General features: G+C 39.7%; 1 protein-coding gene across 5 annotated transcripts in view; it reads left to right on the top strand.

Moving 5' to 3' along the window:
* The window catches only part of EML6 (EMAP like 6), a 274778-nt gene that overhangs the window by 167962 nt on the left and 85920 nt on the right, over nt 1–20896 (top strand). For all 5 annotated transcript variants that reach the window (XR_010662346.1, XR_010662347.1, XR_010662348.1 and 2 more), the window contains exons 12-16: nt 5004–5171; nt 6139–6245; nt 12770–12888; nt 15692–15878; nt 18346–18451. Coding sequence is in view for 2 of the 5 variants with exons in the window: in XM_065929282.1 (XP_065785354.1) it covers nt 5004–5171; nt 6139–6245; nt 12770–12888; nt 15692–15878; nt 18346–18451 (687 nt within the window). In the remaining 3 variants the exon portion in view is untranslated. The remainder of the gene's footprint in view (nt 1–5003; nt 5172–6138; nt 6246–12769; nt 12889–15691; nt 15879–18345; nt 18452–20896) is intronic.

The raw sequence follows: 20896 nt of genomic DNA, 5'->3' as shown, positions 1-20896 counted from the left end.
TAGTTGGTACAACTTGTCTTCCTTTAACCAAGGTACCAGTGACAAGCATTCCCCCAACTTTTGAACCTGTGAACAGGCAAATAAGAGCAGGGGCTGATGAATGTGAGAGAGCATGGAGACTGAGCCAACATTATAGTTTTCCATTGTGATTAAAATAAAACTCACAATCAAGTTAATTGATACAATTATATGTGCATAGTATTCTCTTGCATAATAATTAGACATATGTGTTCTACAGCTAATGAAAATGACTACAATTTGTATTATTGTTGGCTTCCCTGATAACTCAGTTGGTAAAGAATCCACCTGCAATGCAGGAGACCCCGGTTCTATTCCTGAGTCTCCGCTGGAGAAGGGATAGGCTACCCACTCCAGTATTCTTGGGCTTCCCTGGTGGCTCAGCTGGTAAAGAATCCGCTTGCAATGCAGGACACCTGGGTTCAATCCCTGGGTTGGGAAGATCTGGAGAAGGGAAAGCTACTCACTCCAGTATTCTGGCCTGAATTCCATGGACTGTGTAGTCCATGCGGTTGCAAAGAGTGGGACACGACTGAGCGACTTTCACTTTCACACCTTCACTGTATTATTGTTACATAGCAGAACCAATTTGTTTTCCTCATTTTGACAGTTATTAAATCTTAATATAATTAGGCTCATTACTGATAATTTTCCCTGATGTCATTTAGACCAGCAGTCCCCAACCTTTTTGGCACCAGGGACTGGTCTTGTGGAAGACCATTTTTCCAGGGACTGTAGTAGTGGGGAGGTGGTTTCAGTTTTGCCTGCCGCTTACCTCCTGCTGTGCAGCCTGCTTCCTAACAGGCTGTGGATTGGTACGAGCCCAGTGGCCTGGGGGTTGGGGACCCCTGACGTAAACTACATCCTGTTTGACCATCAACCCCCAGACACTGACATGAGATAAAATCCAAAGCTTTGCTTATTGGCATTTGTCATATCTTAACACCCTTGGCATCTGCCCTGCCAGGGAAGGCTCAAGGCTGAGGATCTCCATGTTTCATTTGCTACCCTTCTGTTAATCCTTCAGACACACAACACAGATGCACACACACCACAGAGTCCTTGAATGACTGCCTCCTATGCCAGGTCTCCTGGATACTGTAAGACTTAAGTTGCAGAAATCATAGATCTTGGAAGGAAAAGTGCTGACCTTCAGTAGAGCTTAGATGAGCTTGATGCAAGAACAGAAAGATCAGCATGACTAGGGCTTGATCAACGATGGGAGAGTTGTGCAGTGCGAGGCTGGACGGGCAGTGGGGCCAGGCATGAGGGACCTTAAAGTAACCGTTAGAAATGTGGGTTTTATTCTAAGTGCAATGGAAAACTATTGAGATTTTAAGTGGAAGAGTGACATGACCAATTTACACTTTTAAAATACCACTTTAATATTTGTGTGGAGTGGAATAGCGAAGAGGAGGCTTCAGGTAGAGATTATCACAAGAGCCTGAGTGATAGAGGATGTAACTTGGACAAAGGTGTCAGGAACGGATGTGAAGAGAGGTGGTTGAGACTAGAAAACAATGTAAAGGTAGACCTGAAGATCACACTCGTGGGTTGGGTGTGGGAATAGAAGGAAAGAGAAGAATTGAGAATGACTCCTAACTTTTAGGTTTGATCAATGGGCTGAATGCTAGTGCCATCTACAGAGACGGGAAAATGAGAGAGTAAAATGGTGTGTGTGTGTGTGTGTGCGTGCGCGTGTTATGGTGGTAACAGAGTAGGAAGGGAAGGGTAAGCTCCTGGTTTGTCCATAAGTTTGAAGCAACTATTAGACACCCAAGTGGGCATTGCACACAGGCCATCAGCACTCTGGGGAGAGTTCAGTCAGGGCTGGAGCTGAATGTTTGGCAGTCAAGGGATTATCAACCATATTTAAAATGAAGGAGAAAGAATCAGTAGAGAGGAGATGAGAGCTGAGGACTGAGCCTTCCTTAGGGTCAGTGTCTTAAGGAAAAGCCACTCAGTGTCTTAGGAAACCCTTGGAAGAGAGGGATGTGACCTTCATGTAGTCAATAAATATTTAAGTGCTATTCTAGAGGCTGGAGATAGGTCACTGCATAAAACCAGCAGAAATCCCTGGAGCTCTTGCCCTACTGAGGAGACATAGTCAATAAACAAAACAATAAAAACACATCTGTTGGTGAGAAGCGCTATGATGAAAAATAAAGCTCAGTGGGAGTAGTGCTCATGTGGGGCAGTAGGGTATTGCTTTTTTTTTTTTTTTTTTTTTTTTTTTATTTTTATTTTTTTTAATATTATTTTATTAGTTGGAGGCCAATCACTTTACAACATTTCAGTGGGTTTTGTCATACATTGACATGAATCAGCCATATAGTTACATGTATTCCCCATCCCGATCCCCCCTCCCACCTCCCTCCCCACCCGACTCCTCAGGGTCCTCCCAGTGCACCAGGCCCGAGCACCTGACTCATGTATCCCACCTGGGCTGGTGGTAGCAGGCGTGATAAAAGCAGGGCTCACTGATACAGGTTCGTATGACTAGAAACCTGAAAGAGGTGAGGGAGCCAGCCATTCAGAGGTGCAGGGGAAGAGCATTCCAGACAGAACACACATGCAAAAGATGGAGGCAGAAGAGGGCCTGGCTTGCAAAGAGGCTAGTGAGACTAGAGCAGAGAAAGCCAGGGAGAAAGAGGACAGGAAGGAAGATCAGAGAGATAAGGCCTAAATATTGATGACACTGGTGCCTTCCATGGTGGCTCAGTGGTAAAGAACCTGGCTGCCAGTACAGGAGACATGGGTTCGATACTTGTGTCAGGAAGATCCCCTGGAGTAGGAAATGGCAACCCACTGCAGTATTCTTGCCTGGGAAATTCCGTGGACAGAGGGGCCCCTCAGGCTACAGTCCATGGGGTCACAAAAGAGTTGGGCACAATTTAGCAACTAAACAGCAAATTTGATGACACTAATGTTTGAAGGTTCTAGTTCCAGCCTACCAAGGGTGTATGAGCTAGCTATCTATGGCTGTATAACAAATTCTCCCCCTCCCAAATTTAGCAGCTTAAATCAATAATCATTTATTATCTCATAGTTTTGGGGAGTCAGGGATTCAGGAGCAGCTTAGCTGGATGATTCTAGTTCCAGGTCTCTCATGAGGCTACAGTCATCTGAAGACTAGACTGAGGCCAAAGATCCTATTCCAAGATGTTCCCTCACCTGGCTCTTGGCAGAAGGCCTCTCAGCTCCTTGCCATGTGAGCCTCTTCCCTGAGCTGCTTGGGTGTCCTCATCACACGGTATCTAGAAATCCAGGAAAGAGCAAGGATGCATCCGCAGTGCCTTTTATAACCTCCTCTTGGATGTCACACACCTTTACTTTTGACAGTCTGTTTGTTTTGATTTGTATCAAATAATTTGTGGACATATTTTTCCAGCTTTATTCAGATAAAATTAACAAATAACATTGTATATGTTTAAAGTGTGCAACATGGTGATTTCATTTATATAAATGTTGTGAAATGATCACTACTTTAAGGTTAGTTAACATATCCATGACCTCAGTTATTTTGTGTTGTGTGTGCACACGCACGCATGTTGAGAACATTTAAGGTCTACTCTCTTAGCCACTGTCAAATATATGAGGCAATATTATTAAATACAGTCACCATGCTGTATATTAGTTCCCCAGAAGTTATTCATCTTATACTGAAAGTATATCTTTGGCCAACATCTCACCATCTCCCCAACCCCCAATCTCCTCATAACCACAAATCTACCATGTTTCTCTATAGTTTCATGTTTTTAGAATTGTGGGTATTTTTAAAACAACCCCAAAGAGATGGGTTAAATCCTGTCTCAGGAGGGTATAAAGGTCAGGGCAGCAAAGGATAGTCCAGCAAGGTCTACAGAGATGTGGAAAGTGTTTACTTTATAATTATTGAATTATAATTATATATATATATATATAATTTGGCATCTCCAGCTGGTCAGAGTTGGAATCTGTTTGACTTTATTAACAGTCTAATCTCTTTAAACTGATTTAGGAAACTCCTTGTAATGGGCAGGGTTGCTTTTGAGACTCAAGTCCTTCCTTTCCCCTTCTGTGGCAGCATCCCCCTTGCCTTTTTCGGAGGCCCTGATATAATAAAACCTCACCTGCTCAGAGCATGCTCTCAGGAAAATAACATGTAGCAGCCATTTTTGCCTTCCTATAAATTTAAATCATTATATCCCCAGTGTGTATTTAAATTTTAAGCATGTGATAGTTAAACAGGTGGCTTTTCCCCCATTAAAGAGATGCCACTTAGAGGGACTGTAATAGCTAGAAGTATTTCTGAAGAAGGGATGGGGTGCTTGTGGGCTCTGGAAATATCCCACAGTCTTTGGGGTTCTAGGCCTCCACATGATAAGGTGGACCTTGCTTACTTCCATGAGTGCCTTTATACTGCTGTGTATGGACCACACACTGGAGACTTTGCTTCAGTTATTCAGTGCCAAATATAAGTTCGCAAAGCTTTTCTATTGCATTTACTCCCCAGGGATGGTGTTCACTGAGTAAAAGTAATCAATTTAAGAGAAAAAGTTTCGTTCTCCCAACTCTACATCATATGACCCCAAACAATAACTTAACATTTCCCCCTTCAGAATTATTTTCTGTTTCCCAGTTGTAAAGGATTGCCGGTTGTATCTCATACTTAAATAAGAATGTGTAAGATATTTATTCTTTAGCTTTTATTTGCAGAATCAGTGACCCAGTAGGTGTTATTTGGAATAGGTTCAGATGTGTCTTTAGAAACAGCTCAGATTTTAAGACCTAGTTTTAGCTTAATTCATACTGGAATGATTGACATATCTTTTGAAACATTCACTTATTTATTATATATAAGACTGAAGATTATATTTTTCTAGTGTATTTAAAGCTTTTGTCCTCAACATGAATAGGAATGTAATTTTTTTTTTGGAATGTAATTTTTTAACCAACGAGTTTTTTTTTTTTTCATAACTAATCTTCTCAATAATATCTTTCAGGAGCCAAATTTAGAAAGTATGTGGGCCATTCTGCACATGTCACAAACGTCCGCTGGTCTCATGACTTTCAGTGGGTATTAAGCACAGGAGGGGCTGACCACTCAGTTTTCCAGTGGAGATTTATTCCAGAAGGTGTCAGCAATGGCCTGCTGGAAACCGCACCCCAGGGTAAAACCAGTAATAATTTTCCAACATCTGTTTGTTTTTCAATAAAAATTTCACATAATGGCCTGACATCTCTTCTGAAGGTAAAGAGTTAAAGCCATTTTGAAAAATTCATTCCTACCATAAATTTAAAAAATTAAAAAAAAAAACAGAAAAACGTTTTGAGATATGGGTTAGTCGAATATGGGTCAATTGGACAATTTCCTTCAAAGAATTTGCTTATACTAAATGAAAGCTGAAGGTCTAAAGTTTACCTGAAGAATTAACTTTTGAGAATAATATCAGCACATACATTTCAGCCTCCTTAGGACACTTCTGATGGATGGTGGGGCTGCTGGGTCAGGTGACAAAGTAGCATTTGGAATAGGAGTTGCCTTCCTAACAGGGATCAAAGAATGATCCACAGTCAGGATCAGCTGTGTTCCAGGTCAATGGATATGTTGGTCCTTTAATTTATTGTACTGTCAGTAGTAATGACCATGTCCTATGTGAGGAAGTGGTTTTTATTGGCGGGGGGGGGGTTCTGCAGCAGTTTTGACCATGACAGTTACCAGCACTTGGTGGTCATGTTAACAGGCTAAAGAGGATTTTTACTGAATAAGTGGTTGAATTTCCTTCTGACCCAGCTTCCTCCATGGTAAAACCTCCCTGTCTCCCCTTTTCTCTCTTTCAAAGCAAGATTTAAAACCCAAAGATCCATTATCTAATGCAAGTATGGAAATGGTGGGAGGAGTTACGCTAATCTCTTAATACTCCTAAAAAGAGGGTGAGAGGTATGCCGCCGAACTTAACCAAAAGATGAAAGGAAAAAGATGTTTTAAGAATCTACAGCAAATGAAAATTATGGTGTATGGTGTAGTTATTTTTATTGAACTCAGAGGATAGAAGAAAGAAAATATTTTTAAATAAGCTTTTTAGCCATTAAGAGTCTCAGAATTTCTGCTTGTTTCTTGTGGGGTGTTTTCTGCAGACGGTGGCACTGATTCCTACAGTGAAGAATCTGATTCAGATTTATCTGACGTGCCGGAGTTGGACTCTGATATTGAACAAGAAACTCAAATCAATTATGATCGTCAGGTCAGTAAACAGGAAGCCTTATGACAGATACTTTATAACCCCAAATCTCTATATCATTCAAATCAGACACTGCACTAAAATTGGTTAGTCCTTCGGCAAAAGAAAATTTAAAATAGAATTAGTAAAATTGCCTACTTCTTGTCTTTAAATGCAGATTTGAAATAAGGTTTTTACTGATCATGTCAGTAAAAAAATTTTAAGGAGAAGGTAGTAGCAAATTTTAAAGCAGAACCCATGACAATTTGGGTTTCCTGCTTTCCTAGAAGCTAAAAATTTTAAATATCTGTTGCAGAAAACTGTGCAAGTAAGTTACATGATTTTTCATTTTTCTCAGCAGATCATTAAAGCATGTGTTTTCTTTATAGAACAGGAAACTCTGGAAGCATGGTAGTTTGCAAATGAGCTATTGTCCTGATGTCTCTCTTAGCTTGTGGAGACCATTATCCATTTAATTAAAGTAAAAGCCCAAATACAATGCATATTATCTGTCCAGTCAGAAATCATCTTTAGTAAAAAAATTGGACAATTACAACTAATTGGGTACTATTTTTTAAAAAATAGATATTTAATTTTAGCACTAAACTGTGTATTAAAATGCACAATCCTTCACTGGAATCTGGACACGTATCACCTTCTTAATGGTAATAACTCTAGGGGGTTCTGTTTTCTTCCTTGTCATTTAACGGAGCTATGTGAAGCAGATTCCATAAATGAACATGGAGCTAATAAGATTTCAAATTTCAGACATAGCAACTGTCAGCATTGACCACAGAAACTTACCATAGGCCTATGGCAGCTGCCATGTATCAAGTATCTCTGTGGGTCCACATCCTGTGCTATAGGTACACCAAATCCAACCCCACAGTAACCCCTGAAAGGTTAAGTACTGTGCCCGCATCCTTATTGCCTGTAGTGTTAGAATAAGAAAGTGGATCTGATCCTCTCTCTAGAGTGCACATCCTATGTGCTACTTAGCTTTGCCTCTAAATAAGCTCTGAATGTATGACTTTTCAGATGATGACTTTTTTCCCAGCCCATAATTGTCACTCACTGCTTTCAATTTTGAAAAATTAGATTAGCACAAAAGTAGTCCAACTGATGGCTTGGCTCAACTTCAAGACTTAATCAGTTCGTCTGTGTGTTGGTACAATATATTATGCTATAGATTAAGATTTGAAAGGAAATTATTAATATGTAAATATGAAAATATTAAACAATGTTATACCCTAATATCAAGGTGAAATGGAGTGAACAATGAAAGGGGAAAGCAAAGTGAACATACAATTTAAGGAAAAAAGAAAGAGAAAAGCAATTTTTTTAGTTGAGATGTTTTTATTTAATAAAATGCTACTCGTAAAAGAATGAAAATGAATGACTTGATTGAAATTCATGCCTAAGATTTGTATATTCTCCCTGACATCTTACTTTCTAAAGTTTTCACCTGTGTTATTTGATTCATGTTGTCTGAATTTGATTCCTGAGTTATTCCTGAGATGGAAGTCTGTTCTACAGATGGGACTTTGAGGCCCACAGAAGTTATGAGACTGTTTGAATAAGCAGTAGAATTGCCGAGACAAGAATTCAGTTCTCTAAAGTAGTTGATAAGCTGAGGAAAGCATCTGAATTCAGATGAATAATTATCATTAGACTTTAAAAGCTTAGTTCGTTGCATCTGTAATAGATAAGGCAGAAGTGAGATATCGCCTGACTTCTTTTTTTTCCAAACAATTTTTGGTCAAACCCTAAATAAGAGTTTTATTATAATATTTTCATGATTTTTTGTAATGGAGTTTGATTGAATTAAATTTCATTTAAATGTTTTAAATTTATATCTCTTGATAGTAGGGCATAAGTACATGGTAGACAAAAGATGGATTTTATCCACATTTAAATTATGGGGAATGTTCTCCCAGTCAACAGCATATGGTAGGTCCTAGATTAAGCCAAGAGTTTTGCTCTGTATCCAAGTCTGATCTGGAAGGTTCATAGGGTCATGAAAGAAGGATAATTCCCAAGAGTGATCACTATGATTTGCAAGGCCACATTTTACATGTCTGAATAATCAAGAGATTTCTTGCCTAGAAGAAATTTTAACAAAATATTTAAATTATATTTTATTGATAATTTTATTTAATAATTTCCTTTCATATTTATCTGAAGTAACTATGTTATCTGGATATAAATTTATTAAGAAACATAATAGCAGAATTTTTGAAAGGAATTCTTTTAAATCCCAATGATTTAAAAGATCCTTCAAGTTAGCTTTGTTCATTCAGTTCAGTTCAGTCACTCAGTCGTGTCCGACTCTTTGTGACCTCATGAACTGCAGCACGCCAGGACTCTCTGTCCATCACCAACTCCCGAAGTTTACCCAAACTCATGTCACTGGCAATCCACTCCAGTAGTCTTGCCTGGAAAATCCCATGGACGGAGGAACCTGGTAGGCTGCAGTCCATGGGGTCGCTAAGAGTTGGACACGACTGAGTGACTTCAGTTTCACTTTTCACTTTCACGCATTGGAGAAGGAAATAGCAACCTACTCCAGTATCCTTCCCTGGAGAATCCCAGGGACGGGGGAGCCTGGTGGGCTGCCGTCTATGGGGTCGCACAGAGTCGGACGCGACTGACGCGACTTAACAGCAGCAGCAGCAGCATGTCCATTGAGTTAATGATGCCTTCTAACCATCTCATCCTCTGTTGTCCCCTTCTCCTCCCACCCTCAATCTTTCCCAGCAACCAGGTCTTTTCAATTGAGTCAGCTCTTCCCATCAGGTGGCCAAAGTATTGGAGTTTTAGCTTCAGCATCAGTCCTTCCAGTGAATACCCAAGACTGATCTCCTTTAGGATGGACTGGTTGGATTTCCTTGCAGTCCAAGGGACTCTCAAGAGTCTTCTCCAGCACCACAGTTCAAAAGCATCAATTCTTCCATGCTAAGTTTTCTTTATTGTCTAACTCTCACATCCATACATGGCTACCAGAAAAACCATAGCCTTGACTAGATGGACCTTTGTTGGCAAAGTAATGTTTCTGCTTTTTAATATGCTGTCTAGGTTGGTCATAGCTTTTTTTCCAAGGAGCAAGCGTATTTTAATTTCATGACTCCAATCACCATCTGCAGTGATTTTGGAGCCCATAAAAATAAAGTCAGCCACTGTTTCCATTGTTTCCCCATTCAATTTGACATGAAGTGATGGGACCAGATGCCATGATCTTAGTTTTCTGAATGTTGAGCTTTAAACCAACTTTTTCACTCTCCTCTTTCACTTTCATCAAGAGGCTCTTTAGTTCTTCTTCACTTTCTGCCATAAGGGTGGTGTCATCTGCATATCTGAGGTTATTGATATTTCTCCTGGCAATCTTGATTCTAGCTTGTGCTTCATCCAGCCCAGCTTTTCTCATGATGTACTCTTCATATAAGTTAAATAAGCAGGGTGGCAATATACAGCCTTGATGTACTCCTTTTCCTATTTGGAACCAGTCTGTTGTTCCATGTCCAGTTCTATCTAGAAGAAGTAAAATTCAATCTTATGTTCTCAATTTCATTTGTCTTTTCAAAGAACCTATTCTTAGTTTTATTAATCTTTTCTACAGTTTTCCTATTCTCTATTTCATTTATTTCTGTTCTAATCTCTATTATTTCCTTTCTTCTAACATTGGACTTAGTGTCCAAACTAAGTCCAAACTTTTTTATAGCTCCTTGACATATAATACTAAGTTCTTTATCTGAAATGTATCTTTTTTCTTAATGGATATGTTTATTAGTTACAAACATTCCCCTTTGATATGCTTTTGCTATGTCCCGTAAGTTCTGGTATGTTGTGTTTCCATTTTCATTTCTGTCAGATTTTTTAAAACTTCCTTTTTGATTTCTTCTTTGATCCATTATTTGTTCAGAAGTGTGTCAATTCCTACTTATTTGTGACTTTCTCAGCTTTCTTTTTGTTACTTATTTCTCCGTTCAGTTCAGTAGTTCAGTCATGTCTGACTCTTTGCAGCCCCATGGACTGCAGCACGCCAGATTTCCCTATCCATCACCAACTCCCAGAGCTTACTAAAAATCATGTCCATCAAGTCAGTGATACCATCCAACCATCTCATCCTCTGTTGTCGCCTTCTCCTCCAGTCTTCAATCTTTCCCAGCATCAGGGTCTTTTCTGATAAGTCAGTTCTTCACATCAGATGGCCAAAGTATTGGAGCTCCAACTTCAGCATAAGTCCTTTCAATGAATATTCAGGATTGATTTCCTTTAGGATTGACTGGTTTGATTTCCTTGCAATCCAAAGGACTCTCAAGGGTCTTCTCTAACACCACAGTTCAAAAGCATCAATTCTTCTGTGCTCAGCTTTCTTTATGGTCCAACTCTCACATCCATACATGGACTACTGCAAAAACCATAGCTTTGACTAGACAGACTTCTGTCAGCAAAGTAATGTCTCTGCTTGTTTAATATGCTGTCTAGGTTAGTCATAGCTTTTCTTCCAAGGAACAAGCATCTTTTAATTTCATGACTGCAGTCATCATCTACAGTGATTTTGAAGCCCAAGAAAATAAAGTCATCACTGTTTCCACTGTTTCCCCATTTATTTGCCATGAAGTTATGGGACCAGATGCCATGATCTTCGTTTTTTAAATGTTGAGTTTTAAGCCAACTTTTTCACTCTCCTCTTTCACTTTCATCAAGAGGTTCTTCAGTTCCTCTTTGCTTTCTGCCTTAAGGGTGGTGTCATCTGCCTATCTGAGATTATTGATATTTCTTCTGGCAGTCTTGATTCCAGCTTCTGCTTCATCCAGCCTGGCATTTCACATGATATACTCTGCATATAAGTTAAATAAGCAGGGTGACAATAAACAGCCTTAATGTACTCCTTTCCCAATTTAGAACCAATGCGTTGTTCCTCCAGTTCTAACTGTTGCTTTTTGACCTGCATACAGATTTCTCAAGAGGCAGGTGAGGTGGTCTGGTATTCCCATCCTTTAAAGAATTTTCTACAGTTTGTTGTGATCCTCACAGTCAAAGACTTTAGCATAGTCAATAAAGCAGAAGTAGGTGTTTTTCTGAAACTCTCTTGCTTTTTCTATGATCCAGTGGATGTTGGCAATTTGATCTCTGGTTCCTCTGCCTTTACTAAATCCAGCTTGAGCATCTGGAAGTTCTCAGTTCATGTACTGTTGAAGCCTCGCTTGAAGAATTTTGAGCATTACTTTGCTAGCATGTGAGATGTGTACAATAGTGAAATAGTTTGAACATTTTTGACATTGCCTTTCTTTGGGATTGGGTTGAAAACGAACCTTTTCCAGTCCTGTGACCACTGCTGAGTTTTCCAAATTTGCTGGCATATTGAATGCAGTACTTTCACAGCATCATCTTTTAGGATTTGAAATAGCTCAGCTGGAATTCCATCACCTCCACTAGCTTTGTTCATAGTGATGCTTCCTAAGGCTCACTTGACTTCACACTCCAGGATGTCTGGCTCTAGATGAGTGATCACACCATCGTGGTTATCTGGCTCATTAAGATCTTTTTTGTATAGTTCTTTGTATTCTTGCCACCTCTTCTTAATATCTTCTGCTTCTGTTAGGTCCATACTTATTTCTGGTTTCATACAATAGTGGTCAGAAAAAGATACTTGATATAATTTCAATCTTTTTAAATTTATTGAGCCTTGTTTTGTGGTCTAACATCATCTGTCCTAGAAAATGTTCCTTTTGCACTTGAGAAGAATGTGTATTCTGCTGCTGATAAGTGAGAAGTTCCATATTTGTTTGTTAGAATATTTGGTCTATTGTTGTTGTTTACTGCCAAGTCATGTCCAACTCTTTGCAACCCCATGAACTGCAGCACACCAGACCTCCCTGTCCCCCACCATCTCCCAGAGTTTGCCTAAGTTCATGTGCATTGCATCAGTGATGCCATTCAACCATCTCATCTTCTGTCGTCCTCTTCTCCTTCTGCCTCCAGTCTTTCTCAGCATCAGGGTCTTTTTCCGTGAGTTGGCTATTCACATCAGGTGGCCAAAGTTTTGGTGCTTCAGCATCAGCCCTTCCAATGAATATTCAAGGTTGATTTCCTTTAAGATTGACTAGTCTGATCTTCTTGTTGTCCAAAGGACTCTCAAGAGTCTTCTCCAGCACCACAGTTTGAAAGCATCTATTCTTTTGGCCTGTGGTATTGTTCAGATCTGTTTCATTATTAATTCTCTGGATGATCAGTCCATTGTTGAGAGTGGGATTTTACAGTTCCCAACTATTATTGTATTGATATTTATTTCTTCTTTTAGTTGTTAATATAGGCTTTGCAGATTTAGATGCTGTCAGGGGCATAAATATTTACCATTGTTAAACCTTCTCAATAAGTTGACCCCTTTACCCTTATATAATGCCCTTCTTTTTCTCCTGTGACCACTTTTAATTTCTAATGTTTTAAAAACTTGATTTCCTGCAATTAAAGATTTCCTGAGAATGCCAAGATATTTATGTATTTGAAACCTGAAGAGTGTCTCACTGTTTCTGTTACCCACGAAGGTTTACAAAGAAGATCTACCTCAGCTAAAGCAACAAAGTAAAGAGAAAAACCATGCAGTGCCCTTCCTCAAACGAGAAAAGGCTCCTGAGGACAGCCTGAAACTCCAGTTCATACATGGGTAGGTGACATGGCACCTGCCTTATCAACTTGTCACCCTTTTCAGCGCTGCCCCACTTCAGGCTGGCTTTCCTCTCCGCCTTGCACTTACTTGTGCTTAATATTTTAACCACGACTCTGTCCAGTTTTCTCAGTGTTATGAGTCCACCTCGGTGAGCGTGTCTAGATTTTTCATGTTTCATGCCCTTTCGTGATGCATGTTATAGTGTCACTCCTTGGTATTTCATTTCATTCTCTCCATCTCTGCTTCCTCATTCCATAACTCCTGCTCTATTCAGCTGGCTTTCCCAGGACAACCTTTCTTTGAAACACTTTTGTTCATATATGTCCTAAATAATTTTGAATTTTGAAAATCATGTGCAACCTTCCGCATTTTAAGTTGACATCAAAGATTTTTCAACCTAAGCTTAAATGCTTGTAAAGAGCATAATAGCTACTGTTTTATAAATACTCAGATTATTTATTTAAATAGCTCCAATGGAACCTAAATGCCACAGACATTTGATTTCCATCATCATCAGTTTAAAAAATACATGAACCCATATTTCTGTTCTACTTCTCCCACAGAATTTTACCCTAACGTATTAGTTTTATGCTGGTAAGTCTTTTATTGATCACCTTGTCTTAACTTCAACAAGGAAAAAACATATCTATCAGTTCAAATTAAATTTAATTCCCTGTGTTCATAACTTCCTAACTCTGTGCTCTCCAATACAGAATCTACTTGTAGGCAATGAACACTTGACTGCTCTGAATTAAAATGTGCTGTATATAGAAAATGCACACCAGATTTTGAAGACCTAATGTAAAAAAATCATACACATCATTAAAATGTTTTGTATTAATTACAGGTGGACATGATAATATTTTAGACATTGGGTTAAATATTCTTAGGATAAATTTCATCTGTTACTTTTCATTTTCTAATGTGACAATTATAACTTTTTAAATTACCTATATAATTTACATAATATTTCTATTGGACAGTGCTGCTCTTAGCACTAACACATTTTTTCTGGATTTAATTATCATTATAACTATTAATATTAATAATAAATAGCTGGCTAAATCAACATAAAGATAGTATAATTTCTGATAAACTGTTATTAAACGTAAAAAATTTTATTGGAAAGAATATTAAGATAGAATTTTTTCAATGAGTTCAGATATATGTGCATATATATTTCTTATTGCTAGATGGTAATAGAGTTTAGCATTTTATCTATTCCAATTTTGCACTTTTTATTTTATTTTTTTTTCCATTTATTTTTATTAGTTGGAGGCTAATTACTTTACAATATTGTAGTGGGTTTTGCCATACATTGACATGAATCAGCCATGGATTTACATGTGTTCCCCATCCTGAACCCCCCTCCCACCTCCCTCCCCATCCCCATCCCTCTGGGTCTTCCCAGTGCATCAGCCCCAAGCACTTGTCTCATGTATCCAACCTGGACTGGCGATCTGTTTCACACTTGATAATATATATGTTTCAACACTGTTCTCCCAGATCATCCCACCCTCACCTTCTCCCACAGAGTCCAAAAGTCTGTTCTATACATCTGTGTCTCTTTTTATGTCTTGTATATAGGGTTATTGTTACCATCTTTCTAAATTCCATATATATGCTTTAGTATACTGTATTGGTGTTTATCTTTCTGGCTTACTTCACTCTGTATAATGGGCTCCAGTTTTATCCATCTCATTAGAACTGATTCAAATGCATTCTTTTTAATGGCTGAGTAATATTCCATTGTGTATATGTACCACAGCTTTCTTATCCATTTGTCTGCTGATGGGCATCTAGGTTGCTTCCATGTCCTGGCTATTATAAACAGTGCTGAGATGAACATTGGGGTACACATACCTCTTTCAGATCTGGTTTCCTTGGTGTGTATGCCCAGAAGTGGTATTGCTGGGTCATATGGCAGTTCTATTTCCAGTTTTTTAAGGAATCTCCACACTGTTCTCCATAGTGGCTGTACTAGTTTGCATTCCCACCAACAGTGTAAGAGGGTTCCCTTTTCCCCACACCCTCTCCAGCATTTATTGCTTGTAGACTTTTGGATAGCAGCCATCCTGCATATATCTTTCTTATTGCTAGATGTTAATACAGTTTAGCATTTTATCTATTCCAATTTTGCACTTTTTGATGTAAGCAGTAAGAAAACTTACATCTACTTACGTAAGTAGATGAGGATAGAGGGAGTTTTATCACAGCGATGGTAATCAATTCTTTAAATTCCTCTTGAGTCACAGCCCAAAAATATAGATTGTGATTTTGATATATCACACAAAAATGTAACTTAATGATCCATCAGCTGACAATTCAGTTAAATCACTCTTCAGTTTTGTTAAAAGCAAAGAATTGTTTTGGTGTCCCTGGAAGGCTCGCCATTCGAATGTAGCCTACCATAATAAGATTCCAGATGAGGGAGAGGATTGACTTCCTAAACTAGGAGGAAGGCAGTCAGGAAACGGGAAGTGGGAAAGGAAAACCTGCCCTCATCAGAGGTGTGTTCTCAGACTGGTCAGTTTTAAGAGAAAGCACAGATAGTAGCTGAGGATCTGGAAGTAAATTCTGTTAAAATTACCAGTGTCCATTTGCCCCTTTGAAAGTCATCACTTGCCTTCAGAGATCCTCATTCCCTCATTGAAGATCACGGTCACAGGCAACTGTGGGGACACCCAGGTCCTACTTGTCCATGTCCATGTTAGCATGTCAACTTTATCTTCTCACAACTTCTGCTCTGTACATGCACTGCTTATTCAACTTCTGTGTGTTTCTTGGACCTGTGCTTCAGTTACAGAGGCTACGATTGTAGAAACAATCTGTTCTACACACAAGCTGGAGAAGTGGTCTATCACATTGCTGCAGTTGCTGTCGTGTACAATAGGCAGCAACACGCGCAGAGACTGTACCTGGGACACGACGATGACATTCTCAGCCTGACCATTCACCCAGTGAAGGACTACGTGGCCACTGGGCAGGTATATATCTCCCCTGCAAGATGCAGATTTAGCTGAAGAGAGAGGATTTAATTTTGAACTCAATTTACATATAAGGAACTCAAGAAACACTTGGTAGAAATAAACCTGAGGTAGGAATTTGAAGGTGCAGTGAATGCCGGATCATTTCATAATGGTGGGAAAAGTCAATCAATACATATCGGGGTTCGATCCCTGGGTTGGGAAGGTCCCCTGGAGAAGGACATGGCAACCCACACCAGTCTTCTTGCCTAGAGAATCCCATGGACAGAGGAGCCTGGCAGGCTATTGTCCATAGTGTTGCAAAGAGTCGGACAGGACTGAGCGACTTAGCACAGCACAGGAGGTTGAAGGTGCAATGAGTGCAGGATCATTTCATGGTGGTGGGAAAATCAACCAATACATACCAGAACTTTTGGGAAGCCTTTGAGGGATTCTTATTCTGACATGATGAAATCTGTGAACAGGATTAGGTGAAACTAAAATAATGTAAGTTCCATGAAGTCTTACTATATTTACCTCCTTACTCAGAACTCAGTATAAACAAAAAAAGACTCAGTATATCCTAGGTACTCAAAACTGTTTACTGAATAAACCATATTTTAATATCAGTGTAACATCTAGTATATAGTTATTGTTATAGAACTTAAAGTTGTATTAATTTGGGTTCATTCATTATTTTATATTTTAGCCTTCAAAAAACTAAATTTTATCTGAACCATCTTGGAATACCTAAACTTTGGATTGAGTCTATAATTGAAAAGCTGCTCAAAACAGAGCTCTTATGTTCAATTCAGCAAGCAAAGAATCTGTTAAATTCACATCTTGCTGGTAAAGCAATAGTATTGTTGACGGTATTTTCAGTATTGTGCTCTTTTCTACCAATGTTTAAATTGCATTTTTATTTGGTTTTATCATGAGCTTTTAACTGTAGGAAATAGTTCACCTGATCCTCAACATCAGAGTGGCAAATTCCAAGAAAAACTACTGGTATGAAGAGACCTGGGTTTGATTCCTGGGTTGGGACGATCTCCTGGAGAGGATGGCTACCCACTCCAGTATTCTGACCTGGAGAATTCCATGGACTGTATAGTCCATGGGGTTGCAAAGAGTCAGACACAACTGAGTGACATTCACTTTCCCTTTCACTTTCATGAGGGTCAAAGATTAACATGAGAGAGCAAACTGTTTCTGAGACTTGATAGGAGGTAGAAGTCTTTGAACAGGGTTTATAGCCTGATGTTCATAGCCTTGGATGAAACTGAGGTATGTAGAGAGTCAGCCCCCAGAAATGTGCATTTGGTGGGGAAAGAGTTCATAGCTCTTAAGTAATTGATCACTGCTTTGCCTTTTCACTCTTTCCTGCTCCCTCCCCCTTTTTTTGTCTTTCTTAAAAACAGATGATGCTTGATTCATGGGTGTTTAACATCCTTCCTTTGAAAGAAAAACCAGAGACTGGTTCTTGACCTAAACCCCTGAGGATCCACCACACTTTACACTGTAATTGGTGGGAAGCAGACCAGTATGCCAGTACCCTCTCCTGGGGTAATTGGGCCTCCACAGGCCAGTGTGAGAGTTGGGTGGACTCTGCTGAGTTACATGTATGGCTTCATGTCCCATTTTTCCTTTTAGAGTCATCATACCCAACAAGGACTTTTTCCCCCTCTGCATATTATAAGTGTGGCGGCTTCCCTTGTAGCTCAGTCAGTAAAGAATCTGCCTGTAATGCAGGAGACCCAGGTTTGATTCCTGGGTTGGGAAGATCCCCTGGAGAAGGAAATGGCAACCCACTCCAGTATTCTTGCCTGGAGAATCCCATGGACAGAGGAAACTGGAGGGCTATAGTCCATGGGGTCGCAAGAATCAGACACAACTTAGCGACTAAACCACCACCACCATTCTAAGTGAGGAAAACCAATTTAGTGGTATAGTTTTGTCTGTTGTTGGGAATTGGTGTGATAGAAGCTTGTGTCCCCTTGAGAGGAAGCCACCTAATGATAAAGTTAAGCCTTGAAACTTTCACTTCCCAGGGGTAGAAGTAGGGCCAGGCCTCCTTGAGGTGGGTAAATAATTGAGGCAAGTAAAAGCACTCTTAGGATAGATAGTGTCATGAAAACGAACAGTGGAATTTTTTGATCAAGGAGTGGAATCATGTATAGAGTTGAGAAGGTGGGAAGGGAAGGATAGAACTAACTGACGGAACAAAGCCCAGAAGACTAGAGTCTTAAACGTCCATTAACTGGGAGCCATACACCAGGTCAGGCTCTGCTGGGACCCATCAAGACATTAAGACTCTTGGTTCCTCAGCTTCCTCTTCTGAAAAGCAGTGGAGTCGGACCAGGATATTTCCCAGGGTCTTCCTACTCCACATATGTGGGGTTTGATTTCTGAGGGCACTTGACTCTAAGGAACAAAATCAGTTTTTTTTATAATTTATAAGTTGTTAATAACACTCATCCTTTTATTTAAGGTTGGAAGAGATGCAGCTATTCATGTCTGGGACACGCAGACTCTAAAATGTTTGTCACTGTTGAAAGGACAGCATCAGAGAGGAGTGTGTGCCCTCGATTTCTCAGGTAGGCACCAGTTTGCCGCTAGAGTCACTGACAGATGGTCCCACATTTCCTTTGGGTTTTTTGGGGTTTTTTAACCCTTTCATTTGGTTTAGTCCTGCTTGTAAGGAGGTGAGCCCTTTGTGTGTCAGCTGCCCAGTCTTAGATTGAAAATCGAATATGTGAATACCTCACTAAAAACATGGCCTTTAGACCGCACCTCCTTTCCTCCTCTTCATTTCCTCTCTCCTAAGTCATTACCCAGAGCTCACACTGCGTTCTGCATTTGCTTGAGAGATTTGAAATCCAGAGCAGCTGTTGCCATTGAAAGCCGTCATTGCAAATGTCTGGCAGTGACTCAGAGCATCAATTTCATCTCTTTAAATAAATGGAAAGACAGCACTTGTGATTTAAAATATAAAGGACTAGAGGGAGGGCTGCAAATTCTCTGCAAAAGGCCACTTTACAACACTGGTGTTTTGAAAGTCAGATTTCATATTGAAAAAATAGAACTGATGTTTCTATCTCTTTAATTTAAAATTTGAACACAGTGATGTTAATATACTAACTGATGAATATAATTTTCTTCAGAGTAAGGCCATTTCTTTATGCTGGAATTGAAAAATGAGGGTTAAAACACAAAAGGTGTTTTTACCTAGAAATTTTTAATAATCCCAATTGTAGATATTAGACCTGTAGGAAAAATTTCTAACTTTCTACAGAAAACTGTTCCTGTAGTTTCTTTTTTTCTAAATTCCACTCAAATATGTGCAATATGTATAATATTGGTTGTTAAACTCCATTTTACAACTCTAGTCTCTGTCTTATATGCCTCCCTCTCTACTTTCCTCCCTCAAGCTGAACTTCCTCTCATCTGTGCCATGGTGGCTATGCTGATCTCTCATCCCATCCTCACTTCCTCCAGACCATCCTGCCCCCTTCTGGAATCCTGTGGAAGTGCAGTTACATGTCTGCTCCATGGACTCTACTTGGCTGACTGACTCTAGGCTGAGCCCTTACTGAACATTCATGGCCTTCTATGATCTGGCCTTGGTCTTCCCTTGCAGTGTTTTCACCTACCAACCCAATCATGCTCCATTCCACCTACCTATCTGGAGAGCCTAAATGTACTCCTGCCCTTCTTTTTGCCTGTGTTCCTTTGCTTGTACTATTCTCATGTGTCTTATGTTTAAGTTTAACCATAGTCCTTTAAGACCAAGCTGAAAGTTTTATACTCCAGCCTTCCAGGGAGAAATGTCCTGTCCCTCTGCATTGCTTAACCCATTTGTTGTTATTGCTCTTAGGGTACCTGTTAGAGTCCATGGGGGTACTGTAGTTATTTGTGTCAGCATCTCCGATGGCCCTCTCAGAATGTAAACTACTCACCTAGCCCATCTCTCTGTTCCGCACTGAGCATGTTACAGTGCTGTGTACACAGGGGCTATTCCAAAAATGTGAATGAATGAAGTTTTGCTTAATTAACTCTGTCTTGCCTTTCACTACTGCTACTAGAACGTACATGTAAACCATCTTTGGATGAAAATTATCTTTATTCTCTGACCAATCACACAGTACAGGTTTGTATGGATGTCATATGCACTTTCTCATATGCTCTAAACTACTATACAAGTAGTTTATCCCAGGCCCCTCAGATCATTTCCTTGGATAGTGAAACCAGATAATCTTAAGAAGAGGCTGAGAAGCGGATTCTGTCACTGCTTCTAATTCTATTTTAGTCAAATTAAGAAATGCTCTAATAAATATTTTCTGCATAAAAAGATATTTCCGTTTTAACAATACACTCTCTATTCACCAGATAACAGTCGCTAGGGAAGAGCCCATTTATGCAGCAAATGTGTTATTTTTGATTGTGAAAAAATCACATTTTTTTGTCTCAGAATTTAAATACCATGTTAATTTTATAAATGGTGCCTAAAAAGCTAGGTGATGGTTTGAGAAAGCACTACAAATAAGGACTATTGAGGAAGTGGGGAAGTATCTATTGTGTTTGATCCATTGCCGTGTATGGTTCCATGAAGATGAACTGTGGTTGGTTGATCTTGGTGGTTTCTATGACCCTTCTGAAGGTGTGAGCTGAGCCTCTTCAGTTTAATCTATATTCATAGTCGTACCTGTGTTATAATGATACAGCTTTAGTCTTAAACAGACAGCTGCACAGCTTTACAGGCCAAGAATGAAGATCCGGAGAGTCTGATGGTATGGCTGAGATCCAGAGCAGGGACCCAGGGCTCCTGGCTCTCGGTCCTGTAAAAAAGTCACCAGGCCTGGGGCCATTGGGAGGCAGGAGCTGTGCCATCACTCTCCCGGCTCATCCTCCTGCCCTTTCCTGCCCCTGCCCTCCACCAGGGCTGGAATGAACTTCTAGCAGGAGAGTCACTCAGCGTGATCCCTTACTTCCTCACTCCCTCGCTCTAACCAATGGTCAGAGCTCCAGCCACCCCCAGCCCC

The sequence above is a fragment of the Muntiacus reevesi genome, chromosome 3, assembly GCF_963930625.1.
Source record: "Muntiacus reevesi chromosome 3, mMunRee1.1, whole genome shotgun sequence".
NCBI classification, from domain to species: Eukaryota; Metazoa; Chordata; class Mammalia; order Artiodactyla; family Cervidae; genus Muntiacus; species Muntiacus reevesi.
The sequence above is the reverse complement of the archived record's forward strand: the minus strand, read 5'-3'. Positions and strand labels throughout refer to the sequence as shown.